Here is an 18,074-nt window from a genome sequence, read left to right as displayed (position 1 = left end):
CCCCCGTCAGGTGAATATGTATGAGACTGCTGCTCTGCTTGCAGATGCCCAACCTGGGGTAGTGGTGGTGGGGGGGGGGGACTTTTTGCTTGAGTACCTTGGTTCCCAGACAGTTGGACACAGTGAATATTTCCATTAATATTCAGTTCAGTTCAGTTGCTCAGTTGTGTCCAGCTCTTTGCGACCCCACGAACTGGAGCACGCCAGGCCTCCCTGTCAATCACCAACTCCCAGAGTTTACCCAAACTCATGTCCATTGAGTCAGTGATGCCATCCAACCATCTCATCCTCTGTCATCCCCTTCTCCTCCTGCCCTCAGTCTTTCCCAGCATCAGGGTTTTTTCAAATAAGTCAGCTCTTCGCATCAACTAGCCAAAGTATTGGAGTTTCAGCTTCACCAGTCCTTCCAGTGAACACCCAGAACTGATCTCCTTTAGGATGGACTGGTTGGATCTCCTTGAAGTCCAAGGGACTCTCAAGAGTCTTCTCTAACACCACAGTTCAAAAGCATCAATTCTTCGGCACTCAGCCTTGCTTATAGTCCAACTCACATGTAATATTAGGTGCTCAATAACGTGTCATTTTGGAATGAAGTATGCATTCAGCCTTGGTTTCTATCACTCTGGGGTATAAATGTAGTGGGCACATTAATGTTAGAGTTCTCTGCTTTAGGCTAAAGAAAAAAAAGTTTTATAATTTTGATTTGTACAAAAAGATGATAACCAACAGAATGCATATAAAATAAGCTTTATTTTAGGATCTTTATAATCCCCCAACCTCCCAGGAAAAGGGACATGTGCTGAAGAGCTGATGAATGGTCTGCAGTGACATTCTGACATGTTCTTCATCCAAGTCCTTGCCATTTTCTTCTAGCTGCTGCTGACTCTAGTTATCCACAGGTAGGAGATGGGAGGGAAAAGGGTTAGATTTTTCTCAAGATTATCTGTGAATATAGGCATTGGTGTCCTTTGGGCAGTTATATTGGTAGGCAAAGGGCTGAGACTTCTGCAAACTGGAGTAAAAATCTAAAGTAATGTGAAATCTTGCTCTTCCTCTCAGATTTGGATTTTGCTTGTTTTGTTGTTTTTTTCATCAATTGGGGACTATGTTCTATTAAAATAAGATAAAAATTTTCGCACAGTTCCAGCATTCGTTGTCACCTGAAACAGAAAACAAAACAACAACAAAAAAGTGAGGATTTTCTGTCAGATTCTGCTGATACCTAACTGAGGTCACAGTGAGAGCTAAGAGAGGAAAGATGCCATGTGCCACCTGAATGTATTACGAGGATAAACTGTGGCAGTCAGCTACAATCTGGAAAGAGAAAGCTGTGCTAGTAGATGAGAGGAAAGTCCTCTGAAATATACCATCTGCCCTGTGGTGTGGAATATAGGACTCTACCACCCCAAAACATTGATGGCCCTGCTCAAAACTGCTGCGTGTGGTTTAGCCAGATCCCTAACCCTCCCCCCTACCCCCACTACCTCCACCTCCCCACCCCCCACCCCACCTCAGCCCGCTCAGCATCAGTTTACTCTCCATTCTACTCTTGTGGAGAAAAAAGGAAGACCTTTCACACCTCTCAGAAGAGAGGTGCCTAGCTTCAAGCATGCACATTCAGAAACAGTCTGTTCTAGGACTTCCCTGCTGGTGCAATAGATAAGAATCCGCCTGCCAGTGCACAGGACGTGGGTTCCATCCCTGGTCTGGGATCCATATGCCAGGAAGCAACTGCCCCGTGCACCACAGCTACTGAGCCCATACTCTAGAGCCCTCAAGCTGCAACAACTGAAGCCTGCACACACTAGGGCCCTCGAGCCACAACTATTGAGCTGCTGTGCTGCAACTCCTGAGGCCCATGTGCCCTAGAGTCAGCAAGTCACAGCCACTCAGCCTGGGTGCTGCAGCTGTTGATGCCTGTGCTCTGCAACAAGAGAAGCCACTGCAACGAAAAGCCCGGGCACCACAATTAGAGAAAGCCCGCATGTAGCAGCACAGACACAGCGCAGCCGTAGATAAATAAATAAATAAAGTAGTGTGTACATGTCAAAAAACCAAAAAAGGCAGTCTGTTCTAGGAAAGAAAGGCTGTTTAAACGGGAATCTGGCTCCTAAATCCATGTCCTATCCCTTTTAAATAGAAAGGTGGTGCTATTGTGAAACCAGGAGTGTCCTCAGACACTACCAGTGCCTTGTGACTTACAATAAGAAATACATACTTGGTCTTCATCCCTGTTTCTGACATAGAACTCTGAAAATCCTTGTAATTTCCTACGCAATGGAGGGATAAAGGTACTTGTGTTTATATTAATAAAGCAACTTTTGGAAGCAAGTATTGGGGGGGCTTCTTGCCAGGAAGGTCCATCTTGTGATGAGAGGGTTGGAACTTCCGGTCCCAGCCCCGACCTATGGACGGGGAAAGCGGCTGGAGATTGAGTTCAATCACTACGGCCAGTGGTTTCATCAATCAGGCCAGTGTAATGAGTTTCCATAAAGTTCAAAAGGGTTTCAGGATTATGAGAGCCTCTGGGTTGGTGACCACACAGAGGTACTAGGAGAGTACTAGGTACTAGGCTTTCTCTGAGAAGGCATGGAGGCTCCACACTTTCCCCCATGCCCTGCCCTGTGCACCTCTTCCATCTGCTGTTCCTGAGTTATGTCCTTTTGTAATAAACCGATAGTATAGTAAGTACAACGTTTCTCTGAGTTCTGTAGGAACAACTCTAGGAAATAAATTGAACCTGAGGAGGGGGTGGTGCTATCCTGCTTTCTAGCCAGTCAGGCAGGAGTTCAGGTAACAATCTGGGCTTTCAACTGCCCTCAGAAATGGATAGGGTGTGGAGGTGTGGGGTAATCTTGTATGACTGAACATTTAACCTTAACCTGTGGAATGGGAAATCTCCCTTACCATGTCAGAACTGGTTCTAGAATCTAAATATATTCAAGTATACTTCCTTTGCCCCTGAGGAAACAGTAGGTCAAGAGGTTAAGTAGTAACTAAACTACATGACCTGTAAGTTGAGAAACCTAAGACTGGAATTCAGGCTTAAATAATAGGGTGAATTTTGTAACTAAATGGTGGGTTTCCTAGAGCCATTCCTGGAGCCTGGAGTCTGGGGACCTGTAGAGGGAGCATCTTTCTAGATAGAGAAAACTGTGAGAATTATGGATTGTGTAATAGTGTTGTTCTCCACATCTTTTGTTTTGATAGCCAGATGTGGCAAGAGAAGAGAGCGATCTGAGGGTGGTCTTTCCCTGTGAGTTTTGACTGCTTATCTCTGGAATATGACTCAGGTGAGGTGGAAGGCTCTGATTTTCTCCCCTGATATCTGTGTTTTCATTGTACAACTGGGCAGTGGATTCCAAGATCTGCCTGTAGAAGTGAGAAGTGCATCCTGTTCCAGGAAATAATTACCATTGAGTCGAGTTACACACATTTGCTTCCAAGGATGCTCTCTGCAGTTCCTTATATTGTGCTTCCGCCTCAGCCCAGAACAAAACCAGGACTCAAGGGTGGGGACTTCAGTGTGATGGGGCAGAAGCTTAACTTTCACCACCTGATAGTCTGTACTAAGATGGAAACTTATGGGGAGAGAAGCCACCTGAGGGGGGATGGACACTGGTGCTTAAACTCAGGAGCCATGAGTTCATGAGGAACCTGCCTTGTCTCCTGCATTACTGAGGAACCATGATAAGTGGACCCCAAATATGGGCAAGACTGATATTCTCGGAAAGCTAGAAAAGCCTAATGGGCACCATTCAGAAACTGTAATTAGCTAGAACATTTCAGGAAAGCTAAGATGCTTCATCTTAAATAATGAAGTTTATTTGTGCTGAAACGTGGCAGAAGAGTTTCTCATGATCCCTTCACTCTCTGCACTCTGGTTTGCCTGGGGTTCCTCAGTTTGCATATGCCACTGGGGGCCAGAGAAAGGGAGGTGAGGTGACTGCAAATGAACAGACACACCAGTGACATAAAACTTGGTCCCAGAACTGAATTCAGCCTAATCACCTCAGAGATTATCTCAATCAGTCTAGACAGAGATGGTGCGCAGGTAGAAGCTACCAGAGCTTCATTATTCAGTCTTCCAGTTGTTGGGGGTTATTCTCTCGGTATTGGGAATACTCACTGGCTCAGTCTACATCAGAGCTGGTCCTGCACATCACACACAGAGGCAATGCTGCTGGGAGGCTGGTGGGAGTCATGGCGACTGGAATGTGTCAGATACTTTTCATCTAGTGAGTCCTCCAGGACTTCATTCACTTCTTCCTCCTGGAGCCCCATGTTGAGCCTGAGTAAGGGATGGAGAAGGAGGCAGACAAGACAGGAGGTGAAAATAAGGCAACCAGCATCAACCTGGCAGCTGGTGCTCATCTGAAGCTCATGGAAGAGACACCAGAAACCAAAAGGCCTATCCTCTCAGAGAGAAAAAACATAACAGTCCGCTTCTAACTGGGATTTCAGTGTGCATAGAATAGGGGTAGGAGAGAGAGCAGCATGTGTTCAGTGCACTGAGCTCTAAATGTGGACGAGGAAGGAGACGCAACGACTTCTCTAAAACATACTCTGACACACAGGACACTCCTATAACACAGACATTAAAATGCTATGGACAAATTTTATTCAAGAGTATGTGAAGGGGTCCACTGAGTACTGGCTCCTGAGGGAATGTAACTTCCTAGGACTCTTGTAGCTTTTAGATCTCTCTCTCCATATATATATATACACACACATATATATATGAATGTATATTTATATATATGACATTATTGGCTTTATTTTTCAAGATATTTCTGGCTATGAAACATTGGCCAGCATATCTCAGGGCAACTGGGCAGAAACAGGCATTTCACTTCAGTTTTTAATCATACAGGTTTTCAGAAAATAGAGACCAGGTTTCTCTGGCTGGTTTACCTTTAGTTCAGAATGACTCCAGTTAACTAAACTTGAAGAATTACTAAGAAATGGCAACTAATACAAGAACTTCAATGAGAACAGATAACATGGGTTAAAGGACGCATCATTGTATGATGAATGAATGAAATAGGAACAATCAGCAGCTTCTGGTTTCTCCTGGATCTGGGACCTTTGGCCTCTGGGTCTCTTGCTTCAGGACTCCTCTCTAGGTTTCACCGCTCCATTACCAGCCCTTTCATCACTCAGAGTTACCTGGCTGCCAGTGACTCCAGTCCCTCTTCATCCTTCCTATCATGGCGATTTTCTGTGAACCAAAAATAGAGACAGCTAGTGGGAAATTGAGCAGGTCCCATCTCATGCTTACAAATACAAGGGCCTATCTGACCAGAGATACAATACTCTATATGTTTGTTCAGAATGCTCTGGGAGAATTATTCCAGGAGGGCTAAAGTTGTGTCTTTAGAGGAGCAGCCTGGCAGGCTTTCCTGAGCAACGGTGAACAATATATTGCTGGTTGGCTGAATCGTCACCAGGATGTCTGCTATTGAGTCAAGGCAAAAAGTTCACAATGTCCTGTTCTCCAGTACACAGGATACTTGGCTGGCTGTCTTCTGCACGCCTTCAGCTCCAACCTTCATTTCTCCCACAAACTTGGTTGATGGACCATGGCTGTGAGTCCCAGTACTGCTCTCACACAGATACTCCAGCAACCACAGAGGAGCAAATACAACAGGAGAAACCCCCTGTTCTATCTAGATGACTGGACGGGGGGACCTCTGCTGATGAGTGTCAAGAGACTCTTCCCCATTTCTCTTTTTTCCTCTCCTGACCCTGCCCAGAGACCAGCCCATTTGCGGAACTTTGTTGTTGAGGCAGCTGAGCAGCGATGTTAACCACAAATGAGAACCTACCGCTCTAGTCCAAAAGGGACTAATTGTCTGAAACATGTGAAGAGTGTCCCCTCCTTTTTTTTCTGTCTCAATTTTCTTGCCTCTTTTATCTTTGAGTAGCCCCCTGCAGTTCTGCAGGACAGTGTGACAGGAGAAATGACTGGGAGAACCCAATCTTTCTGAACAGAGGAATGTGGGAGAGGCCCCTTGGGAACTGGAAAGTAGAAAAGAAATGCCAGAGAGGGGAGAGGCTGGGAAACAATCTACGGACTGTCAAAAATATTAGAGTTCATCCCCAAACTCAGCCTGTGTGGAACAGAGACAAGGAATCATGGCAAAGGATTAGAGAACTGAATTATCATATAAACCATCAGCTAGTCCAGACTAAACCTAGTGGCATACTTGCTGAACTGACCCAAACAACGCATTAAAGCCCCTGAACACTAAACTGATGTTGGAACTGCTACCCATAAAACATAAGACAGAACTTGCAGTCTAAACCTAGAAGTGGTTGATTGCCTGCTAAGAAATAATCCAGAGGGCTTTAATAGGACCCATTGTCTCACAATATAATTTTCAAAATGTCCAGAGCACAACCCCAAAGGACATAACATAAAAAATACGTATATAATCATTTGTTCATATTTTAGATGAACAAAAAGGCATTTGACAAAACAACATCAATTCAAAATAGAATTCTTAGCAAATAAGGAACTTCCTTAAATAAGTTGGGAGTTTTATTTAGCTGGACCACGGCCTGCTCATATTTGTGTTAGGAGACAAAATTTCTTCTCTGTTGTCAGCAGTCACCATCATAAAACAATAAAAAAAGGTTTGCTTGTTCATGGAAATATGAATAAATAAAACAAAGACTAGCTCAACCTGATGAAAGACATTATGATCATTAATTAGAACACCCAATGTTATTAAAAATGTCAATTCTCCTTTAACTTTTCACAGATTTAATGCAATGCCACTCAAAATCCCAATAGGATTTTTTTTCTAGATAATGACAAACTGACTGTAAAATCTATATGGAAAGGCCAAGAACCCTGTTTTAGGCAAAGAGTTCTTAGATAAAACTAGACAATGATGATCCAATAAGTTGGATTTCAACAATATTAAGAAATTCTTCACTCTGAAAGAAAGTTAAGGGAATGAAAAGATAAGCCACAAACTGGGAGAAAATACTAGCAAGTCAAATATCCAATAAAGGACTTGTATCCAGAAATATAAAGAACTCTCGACTCAATAATATGAAAAACTACTTTAAAATGAACAATATAGTTGACACTCACTTTTCCAAAGATATATGGATGATCAGTAGACATATGAAAAGATCTTAAAAATCATTAGTCAATAGGAAAATGCAAATTAAAAATCACAATAATAAGCAACCACACACCTATTAAAAGACAAAAAGCCCAGAAACAACAAGCTGATAATGTCAAGAGCTGGTATTGGGAACAAATGCAATTTAACTCATTGCTCAGGGGAATGTGAAATGGTTTTGTCACACTGGAAAACAGTTTGGTAGTTTCTTATAAGTTAAATGTACAATCTTATAATGTATACTGTAAGGATACGTACACTCTCTTTAAGCTTCCCTTGGGGCTCAGATAGTAAACAATCCACCTGCAATACAGGACATGGGTTCGATCCCTGAGATGGGAAGATCCCCTGGAGAAGGAAATGGCAACCCACTCCAGTATTCTTGCCTAGAGAATTCTGTTGGGAGCCAGCGTGAGGAACTCCGCCCATGGCAAAGGTCACGAGGAAGGAAGCTTGGCATACGCAAAGGCGTGATCAAGCCTCAGGAAACCCCTGTTCCTGAGCATCTACCCCCAAAACCAGAGTACTTTACGGGGAGCTCTCCCCCATAACCATTTCTCTCAGAGAAGGAGTTAACTTGCAGCTCCAGTTAATAAAAATTCCTGGGCATGACAAGAGTGTTTCAACTTATGAACTTTGAAGGTTCTCTGGCCTGCCTGATCAGACTCGTCCGGCCGCATGTGATTGTTTACAGCCTCCCAACTCTGAGAGGCACGGGATGTTTTAAAACTTTCTAAATACAGACTCTTTTGAGAAGTTAGAAGATCATTAGTATAGTATTAGTAGGTTGATTAGGAATTATATTGGTGAAGGGTTTTTTCATTTGTCCTGCCAATAATTACTGCTAATTCCCTGCCCTGGGTGTGACAAGGATGTCTCAGGTCAAACCTCTCTGCTGACAGACTAGCTTGTGTGACAACCTCTCAACCATAAACAGCACAGAGAGTTTGGAATATTAGCATAGGGCTTTTTTCATTGATGAGTCAATGATTGCCATCAGGCCTCCATATCCTTAGGCACCTGGGAATATATTAATCAATGTATTTGGAATATAGAAAAGGAAATATAGTAGTTTTTGATGTTAGCAATACTAGACTTTTTGAGTTAATGAATTTTCTCTTTTATTATAGACCACTGTACTTTGTTATAAATCACTGTGTCCTTGCTATGCAAAAATGTAACTTTATCACTATCTTAAGACAAAATAGATCTTAAGAGGAACATTGGTGAAGGGTTTACATTTGTTGAGCCAATATTTGCTGCTAAATCTCCATATTCCTGCCCTTATAATGAATATAACTAGCATACAGGAAAAATAAGTATTAACCTTTCAGATTAATCATGTTAAACCTTAGGTTAAGTAAATTCCTTTCTTGATTGTAACTCACTACACCCTCACCCTATAGGAATGCAACTTTATTTGGAGGGTGGTGCCTGATTTAAGAAAAAATCACCCCTGGAAAAATAAGTTTTCTGGTTAACTGACCGGTATCAGAAAGGGCCATAAAATGTCAGCAGACCTCATGGCCAAAAGATGATGAAACTCATAAGACCTTTGTATAATTTTATATGAAGCACCTGATTGTGACAAGGGTCAGGTCTGCTGACGCCCACGTGACTCTGTATTCATCCCTATGTATAACAAAAAGGTATATAAACAAACCTAAAAAATAAAGAAATTGTATCAGTTTCTGGAAAGACTGATTCCCCCGTGTCATTTCTTTCTCGCTCCCTGTTTTCCTGGCTGAATTCCCATCTGAAATGTGGGTACTCACCAAGCCTGCTAATTCTGCCTGGGCTTCTGAGATCGGACCAGGGAGGCCTCAGTGCCTCCTCTGCTTTGGGAGAATGGAAAGACGCCTGTGGCCTACATAGGTGGTGATTGGTATTCCATGTAAACCAGTTGTTCAGCCTCTTTTCTCCACTAATTCTCCTACTACACTATCTGTTTCTAATCTCCCTCTATATCTGTAATTAAATAAGTTTTTTCCAGGACGCCGACTCTGTCCCCACCTTCGAATCACCCTGGATCCACTGGGGCTGGACCCTGGCAGAATTCCATGGACAGAGGAACCTGGCAGGCTATACAGTCCATGGACTCACAAAGAGCCAGATATGACTGAGTGACTAACACACACACACACACACACACACAAACGTACACTTACCATATGACTCAGCAATCCTACTCTAAGATATTTATCCAAGCAAAGTGAAGTGAAAATGTATTTTCACACACAAATCTGCATGTTAATCTTAACTATGAATCATAATCACCCCAAACTGAAAACAATCCAAATGTCCTTCAGTGGATGACTGGATAAACAAAAGTGGTACACCTCTATCAGGAAATAGCACTCATCAATAAAAAGGAACAAACTACTGATACATTCTGGAGATTTAAAAAAAATCTAAAGGGACACAAAACAGATCCAGCGGTTGCAGGGACTTGATTTGGAGGAAACAGTTGACTACAAAGAGGTACAAGGGAACTTTTACAAGTGATGGGGCTGTTCTGCATCTGGATTGTGGTGGTACTTTTCTGTAACACTGTATACATTTTTCAAAACTCATAGAACTGATTCTACAGTAGGTCAGTTTACTGCATATCAAGTATCTTAAAAACCAAAAATGATTGGATGGCTGCTGCCTCCTGCTCCAAAAGCCTGTGATGATGAAAACAGTTTTAACTTGTCATGGTCCCCAGAATACAGGGTGAGAAGCAGGTATACTGTAAGCACCTGACAGTCCTCTTCTTTTAAAATTGTAACCCAAGTGCTGATATTAGGCTATTGGTTCTGAAAGCATTCACTTCACAGACAGCTATCTCGAAGGAACACATGGGTAGCTACAGGGCCAGATGAAGAGGCAAGGTGCTCCACGTCTGAAGTTTCTCTTGTTTTAGAGATCCTTGGCTGATTTAGATCATTGATGTCTGACCCTTGTTTTTCTTTCCTGCACTTTAATCACCGATAAAGAGTGAACCTATGAAATCCTAGGCACCCCACCCTCAACCCAAATTAGGCAGAACCACAGTCCTATGCTGTCTCCCTCTTTTTACAGGTAAGCGGACCCTAACCTCACTGGGTAGCCCTGGGTGAGCCGTGTACCCTCCGGGAAATGTGAATGATATACCTCATGTTTAAGTTCCCTGATGGTTGTAGCTGAGGTATATCTTGCAATCATAAGAACCACAAGGGCCAGTCCAGTGACAACACTGGCTCCTTTTTGGAATATGTCTGTGGAGGCTCACCTTGGGCCCAGGGTTGGACTCCCAGGTATTTCTAGCTGATAGCTTCACTCGAGTGGGTTGCCACTTCCTTCTCCAGGGGTTCCTCCTGACCCAGGGACCGAACCCACGTCTGTATCTCCTGCATTGGCAGGCAGATTCGTTACCAGCTGAGCCTCCAGGGAAGCTGTCCTGTAGCTGAGAACACCACAGAACCGCAGGACACCTGGCTGCAACGTCACTGTGGGAGTTGTGAAGGTGTGGAGTCTCATGTGAGGCTAGGACCTCTGGAGGAGCTAAGTGTTCTCAGAGCCTATAAGATAACTTACCAGTGGAGAGTTTGCTGGCAAGTCTCTCTGCCAGCTGGCTTCCTTGGGCCAGGAGCTCACAGAATCTCGGTCTCTGGTAGTAGGTCATGTCAGTGCCCTTGAGGAAACTCTCAAAAGTCTTGATTGTGTTCTTTGCATGCTGTGTGAATAGATGACAGACACCTTTCCCTTCTTGTATCTTCTGTCGTAAGCAGGTCAGTTCTCGGGCCTGAGCCTCAATCAGGTAATCATCTCTCCTAAAGTGGCAAAGAAAAGTAAAATGTAAAAGTGAATGTCGTGAATGATAAAGTTATGGAAATTTCAGCAGAGGTGTGTCTTTGATTACTTGTAAGGAATTTCCCAAGTTGAATACTTGCACAGGTTGTGTGACTTGCCTGTAACAGAAGGAATGAGGAAATAGTATTGGATTTGTTTCCTTCTTTTTCATTAACCTCACTTAAAAAAAAAAAAGCCCCTTCAGTTCCTCACTTCAGTCCACATCCATTTTAATGTCATATGCATCATCAAGCATTATACAGAAAGTGTGGCCAATTGGGGCTGGGGAAGCCAGGTACAGAAGTGTTGGACAGGTACATCTGGTATTAACTGAAAGGATGAAAAGAGAAGTCAGTGAGAGGGTCAAGATTAAGAGCATTCCTCTGAATGACATGAAGATAAGCTATTATAACAGGTAAGGAGGCACTCAAGAGTAATTAAAATTCTGAGTAACAATTACATGACTCTGTCTGGGATTTCACAGTTTTCTAATTTTGTACAAATATTTTTTATAGATTTCCAACTAGAATGTGAGCTCTGTGAGGCTAGAGACAGTCCATATGACCCAGCGTACAGTACATAGTGGAGCATACACACCTGAGCAGGCAATCAGTTAATACTTAAAACCACATAATCCTAATGCTAGACTAGATATTAATAGTCATCTACCCCATCCAATGCTTAAATCTCCTCAATACTAGGTAATCATCCACAGACTGTCTTTTAAAACTCTATTCCTTAGAGTTCCTATAAAGTGTCAGAAGAGTAGAAGGCAGAGATCAGGGAAAAACAAGGTCTCCAGACCTAGGCCTCCTCAGTCAAGCATCTCTCCTTTAGTGGCTCTTACACATCTGAGCTTCTCAGATTTCATTAACCAAGGTTGAGAAGATGTCTTCAATGCCATAATCTACCCTATCTATGAAAGTCTCTAACGACAGGCAATACTGGGCCTTGCAAATTAATAATTCATTTTCCAGGCAACGACTGCTCAATTACCTGTCTACCCAGTGGCCCTACCAGCTAACACTCCACATAGTCTGATACTTTTACTTATTTATTTATTTATTTTTGATACTTTTAGAAATAAATAAATCAATCAAAGGTGGGGAAGAGAAACATTATTATCATGAAAGGCACTGGGGAACATTAGAAATTAGGAGTGTCCCTTCCCAGCCATGGCTAAGCCCCAGGCTTAAGGGCAGAGGTAGTCCTGGTCCCCAGGCTGTCACCTGCCAGGGACCTAGTCTTACAGAGGCCCAGGCCTGAGGCAGCATAACCTGGGGCAGCCGTCATCAAGAAACCCCTCTCAAGAGCCAGGGCTCTTTTGCCACCATGGATTCCTCCAGTCAGGACTGTATAACTAAAACAGTTACAGGTTTTTTTTAGCTCACTTCCCAAATGAGACTTGCAGTTTTGCGTCAGCACTTTGTTTTCATGTAGGCTCTATAATAAAAACAAAATCTAATATTTTTTAAAAGATGATAAGTACTAGGCCTATAAAAAGCAAGAACAGGTATAATAATTACAGCTAATATTGTTGAAAACTCCACATGTGCGTGCGATGGTTCTAACCGCTGGTCAATATGCATTTAATCTCCATAACCCTCTGAGGCAGACTCTGTCAGTATTTTTATTTCACAGAGGAGGTCGCTGAGACTCATGGAAAGTTGAGTTCATTTGCCCATTGCTAATTCACAAGCCACATCGCCAGAATTCCAATATGGGCATGAGAGCTCATTTTATTCATATATTACTTCAGGGAGAATCCAGAGACTTAACTAGTCATCCATTTGTTCCCACAGTCCCACAGGCTGTCTTTGTCTAGCTCTGTGCCTGCGTGTACATTTCTGCCCTTCCGTTTTTTCTTTATTCTACCGCCTGGGGCTTCCCCACTTGACACACTTCCCACACAGCTTCCTCCTCACCCAAGCCGTCTAGCCAGTCTCCTCTTCTCTGCCAGCTCCCCTTCCTCAAAGGGCACTTTCTCCTCCAGCACAGATTCAATGAGGTCCTTGTACTCTTCACACTCTGGGGAAACAGAGACACTGTGTCAGGGGAAGCTGGCCCTGCTGCTGTGGTAGCCTTCAAGGGATGAGAAGGGGCCACCCCAGGACAGATATCACCTGGGTACCAGGCTCCATGCAGGGAATCCCACATCTGATTCCTCAGCCTCCCAGCTACTAGCATTTGATTCGCCCCAAATTAGAGCTGGGGAGAGAGAACCTCATAGAGGGTAAAATAACTTGATGATTCAACCAGAATGAAGCAAAGTCAGAATTCACATACTCTGAGTTGTGACTCCAAATCTTAGGCCACTTTACCAAGCCTTGCAGCCTCTTAAGGAAAATATGAACCTGGGCACACAGTAGCAATTCCTTGTAGGGCTGACAGTCCTCCCATGTTGAAAGTTTCGATAATCCCTCAATATTTCCAAGATTTTAAAGTTTATCTAGATACAACTGTGTAAAAATGCACACAAAGGGGAAAAACCCTAAAAGACATGCTCAATGCTAACAGGTGCTGCATTAGGTTGGCGGGAGAACTAACACACAGTGTTTGCCAGGGAAATGGCAACCCACTCCAGTGTTCTTGTCTGGAGAATCCAAGGGACAGAGGAGCCTGGTGGGCTGCTGTCTATGGGGTCACACAGAGTTGGACATGACTGAAGTGACTTAGCAGCAGCAGCCAAGGTCTTGTTCTAATAGATTTTCAAGAATTATCAACTTGAAATCATCACCTCTCTCCAAGGAGGTAGAGACTATTCCTGTTACCATTACAGATGAGGAAACTGAGGCTTGGAGAAGATGAACAACTTGGGTTTGAACCCAGCAAGTCTGGCCCCAGGGCACACACTCTTAATTACTACACTGTGTTACCTATACACGAAGATGTTGGGTGACATCTTTCTTCTTCTCCAGTTTTAAAAAAAGCTGTATTATGATCATAATAAATGATGTAAACAAACAAACCCTTACATTCCAACACCTGAAAGCTCTTTTCACTTCTTTGATAACTAGGCTTTAATTTTTACTTTTTGATCCATGTCAATTGCCGGGAGCCAGCATGAGGAACTCCGCCCTTGGCAAAGGTCATGAGGAAGGAGGCTTGGCATACGCAAAGGCAGGATCGAGCCTCAGGAAACCCCCTGTTCCCGAGCATCTACCCCCAAAACCAGAGTCTGCTTTATGCTCTCACCTATACCTCTGACTTTATGGGGGGCTCTCCCCCATCACCATTTCTCTCAGAGAAGGAGTTAACTTGCAGCTCCAGTTAATAAAATTCCTGGGCGTGACAAGAGTGTTTCAACCTACAAACTCCTCTGAAAGTTCTCTAGCCTGCCTGAGCAGGTTCGTCTGGCCACATGTGATTGTTTACAGCCTCCCAACCATGAGAGGCATGAGATGCTTTAAACTTTCTATATACAGACTCTTTTGAAAAGTTATAAAATTATTAGTATAGTATAGTGGGTTGATTAGGAATTATATTGGTAAAGGGTTTTTCATTTATTGTGCCAATAATTACTGCTAATTCCCTGCCCTGGGTGTGACAAGGGTGTCTCAGGTCAAACCTCTCTGCTGACAGACTAGCTTGTGTGACAACCTCTCAACCATAAACAGCACAGAGAGTTTGGAGTATTTTGAAAGTCTTAATTAGCATAGGGCTTTTCTCATTGTTGAGTCAATGATTGCTGCCAGGCCTCCATATCCTTAGGCACCTGGGAATATATTAATCAATGTATTTGGAATATAGAAAGGGAAATATAGTAGTTTTTAATGTTAGCAATACTAGGCTTTTTGAGTTAATGAATTTTCTCTTTTGTTATAGATCACTGTACTTTGTTATAAATCACTGTGTCCTTGCTATGTAAAAATGTAACTTTATCACTATCTTAAGACTAAATGAATCTTAAGGGGAATACTGGTGAAGGGTTTTCATTTGTTGGGCTGATGTTTGCTGCTAAATCTCCATATTCCCTGCCCTTATAATGAATATAACTAGCGTATAGGAGAAATAAGTATTAACCTTTAAGCATATAGGAGAAGTAACTATTAACCTTTAAGATTAATCACGTTAACCTTAGGTTGAATAAATTCCTTTCTTAGTTGTAACCCACTACACCCTCACCCTATAGGAATGCAATTTTATCTGGTACCTTCAGAGGGTGGTGCCTGGTTTAAGAAAAAACACCCTTGGAAAAAATAAGTTTTCTGGTTATCAGAAAGAAAGGATCATAAAATGTCAGCAGGTCTCATGGCCAGAAGATGATGTAAAACCCCTAAGACCCTTTTTTATACATTTATGTGAAGCACCTGATTTTGATAAAGGTCAGGACTGCTGACCCCGCCTGACTCTGTATTCATCCCTATGTATAACAAAAGGTATATAAGCAAACCTAAAAAATAAAGAAATCGGATCAGTTTCTGGAAAGACTGATTCCCCCGTGTCATTCTTTCTTTCCCTTCCTGGCTGAATTCCCATCTGGAATGTGGGTACTCACCAAGCCTGCTAATTTTGCCTGGGCTTCTAAGATCGGACCGGGGAGGCCTCAGTGTCTCCTCTCCTTCGGGAGAATGGAAAGATGCCTGTGGCCTACGTAGCTGGTGATTGGTATTCCACGTAAACCAAGTTATTCAGCCTCTTTTCTCCACTAATTTTCCTACTACACTATCCGTTTCTAATCTCTCTATATATCTGTAATTAAATAAGTTTTTTCCTAGGACGCCTACTCTGTCTCCCCTTCGAATTATTCTGGATCCACCGGGACCGGACCTTGGCAGTCAATAAGTTGGATAGCAAATTTTATCTCCCATTGGTTTATTGAAAACTAATGGTAGAAATTTGAAAGCAAACTCAACTTCTGCATCCATAAGCATTCTCCCCTTTTATTCCTGTCCCCCTCAGTCCTCATTCCCATGTTCCTCAGTCACTACAGCTCCACCTCTCCTCTTGCTGTGTGCTATTGATGTTCTCATTTCCGGATCTCTGTGGTTCAGTTGGGAATAGACAGCTTTAAGGACCTTTAAGGTAAGGAGGGTATCCTGTCACTTCTTTCTCCCCTAGTGCAGCTAGCACAGTGCTTTGCAAATGGGTGCTCACAAAAAGTTTGAATTAAATCCTGAGATGTTTCAGCCAACAAGGATATTATATGTTTACAGAATCTAATATATATTCCTGAGACAGAAAAAAAGTCTAGTGCCTGAATGAGATCTTAGCCTCTGTTTCTCCCTATATTGTCACTGCAGACTTAACCCCTTTGTTCGTCAGTGTCTCCATCCTCTGAGAAGTGAGAGTTAACTACCTGCTTCCATCTTTCTAGGAGTGTAGTAAGGATGCAATTTATTTTGATGAAGGAGGGAAAAGAATACAGTTTGAGGTTGTTTTGTTTCTTAGAGGGAAGACAATCATTTATCACTATGGTGACTGTGACCCCAAGGACTTACTGTATTTCTGCAGCTGGTTGGCCAGGGAGTAAACAGTAGCTTGGGACGTGAGCAGTTTCTCTGTGAGGTCTCGAAATTCCTGTTTGCTTTTTTCCAGCTGGGAGTGCAAGTACTGGTTGGTTTCCAAAATGCCCATTTCTGTCCTCAAACCAGAGAAAATGGTGTGAGATACTGCCATGCTGAAGCTTAGGGTGGAAGAAGCAGAGCCAGAACCTGGGGAAAAGAAACCCAAAGAAACAAGAAATTAGAGACAAGTGAATGGATTGTGGTGATGAATATACAGCCTGGTAAATTACTAAAATCATTAAAGTATACAATTATAATGAGTGTATGACTATTACATTAAGTCACTTTTGCTTTAATAAGATTTCATTCAGTGGAAAAAAATGTATTAGACATGTTTTTAAAATGAAGATGCAATTTATTACTTACTTTGGGGCCTACTTTGCCAGCATTCCTCAACTCTAAGAATCCTTAACTGTAAAAATGAGGCACAAGAAGCCAAAGCTCAGAGGTCAGGCTCTGACAAGAGTGCCAGAGAGAGGACCCAGCATGCCAGGTAACCATGTAGAGTTGCAATAACAGAACTGGAAGGTGGGGGGTGTCATGGAATCTTGGGAGCTCCTGTATTCTAGTTGACTAGGCCAAACGGATACTCAAGGCCACCTGGTCTATTCTGAAGGTCGCCACTGATGGGGACATTCCCTCAGTGGCCAGTATTTGTGTACCCTTCACTTTCACTGTTCACTTTCATGCACTGGAGAAGGAAATGGCAACCCACTCCAGTGTTCTTGCCTGGAGAATCCCAGGGTCGGGGGAGCCTGGTGGGCTGCCGTCTATGAGGTCACACAGAGTCAGACATGACTGAAGCGACTTAGCAGCAGCTGCAGCAATACTGATATTACAGACCTATCTCTTTGTAAACTTTAAAGCTATTTTGTACTTCTATTTTTGCAAGCATAGAAAACATCAAGGAATCAATATTTTCCCAAATTCTTTCATTGTCTAAAGGACTGTCAAGAAGTCACTTTTCCATCAGAAAAATTTAAAACTTTTAGATAGTCTTGGTGTTCTTTGTTTCTCTCATTTCTTCCACACTATTTTAATATTGTGGGGAAAAAATCCTGAATTTAATACTATATTTGGTATGTGAATAACTAACTTATAAGGATTACTGACTAGATTATGTCTTAATTACCTTCTTGGTGGAGACCAATATTATGGTAGCTTCTTTTCCCTCACTGGGGAAGCACGTGGGCTTCTCATTAAACTTGAAATTAGGTTTGATCTCCCTGCCTCCAGCCCCATCTTCCTCTTCTCCTGTGGGTTGCTTTGTGTTTTAATCTGCATATAAGATTTTGTGCTTGTCACTTGTGAATATCATCCTAACACCACAAGGTTTTTTTCCAACTTGTCAAAGTCACTGAAATAGGTTTTGTTTCTTTTAAAAAAAAATTATTTTGAATTTTTAATTTATTTTAAATGAAACAAAGATGAATATTTTTAATGATAAAAGGTACACAATTCACAAAGAAGACAGACATTATAAACCATCAGACATCTTAACAACAAAGAAACAAAGATATATAAAGCAAATATCAGAAGAAACATAAGAGAAAAGAAAAAATATATAATCATAGTGAAACATTAACATTTCTCTGAGAATATTTTATCAAGTGCA

General features: G+C 42.4%; 1 protein-coding gene across 1 annotated transcript; it reads right to left on the bottom strand.

Annotated features, from left to right (window-relative positions):
- Positions 1-731: 731 nt before the first annotated feature.
- On the bottom strand, positions 732-16,571 carry LOC138447420 (neuroblastoma breakpoint family member 6-like protein). The gene is made up of 6 exons (XM_069603288.1): positions 16,394-16,571; positions 12,878-12,980; positions 10,698-10,933; positions 5,170-5,221; positions 4,130-4,291; positions 732-1,160 (listed from the first exon to the last, which is right to left on the bottom strand). The coding sequence occupies exons 1-5, from the start codon at positions 16,569-16,571 to the stop codon at positions 4,144-4,146; spliced, it is 717 nt and encodes a 238-aa protein (XP_069459389.1). The 3' UTR covers positions 732-1,160; positions 4,130-4,143.
- Positions 16,572-18,074: the final 1,503 nt, after the last annotated feature.

Source organism: Ovis canadensis, chromosome 1, assembly GCF_042477335.2.
Source record: "Ovis canadensis isolate MfBH-ARS-UI-01 breed Bighorn chromosome 1, ARS-UI_OviCan_v2, whole genome shotgun sequence".
Taxonomy (NCBI): domain Eukaryota; kingdom Metazoa; phylum Chordata; class Mammalia; order Artiodactyla; family Bovidae; genus Ovis; species Ovis canadensis.
The sequence above is the reverse complement of the archived record's forward strand: the minus strand, read 5'-3'. Positions and strand labels throughout refer to the sequence as shown.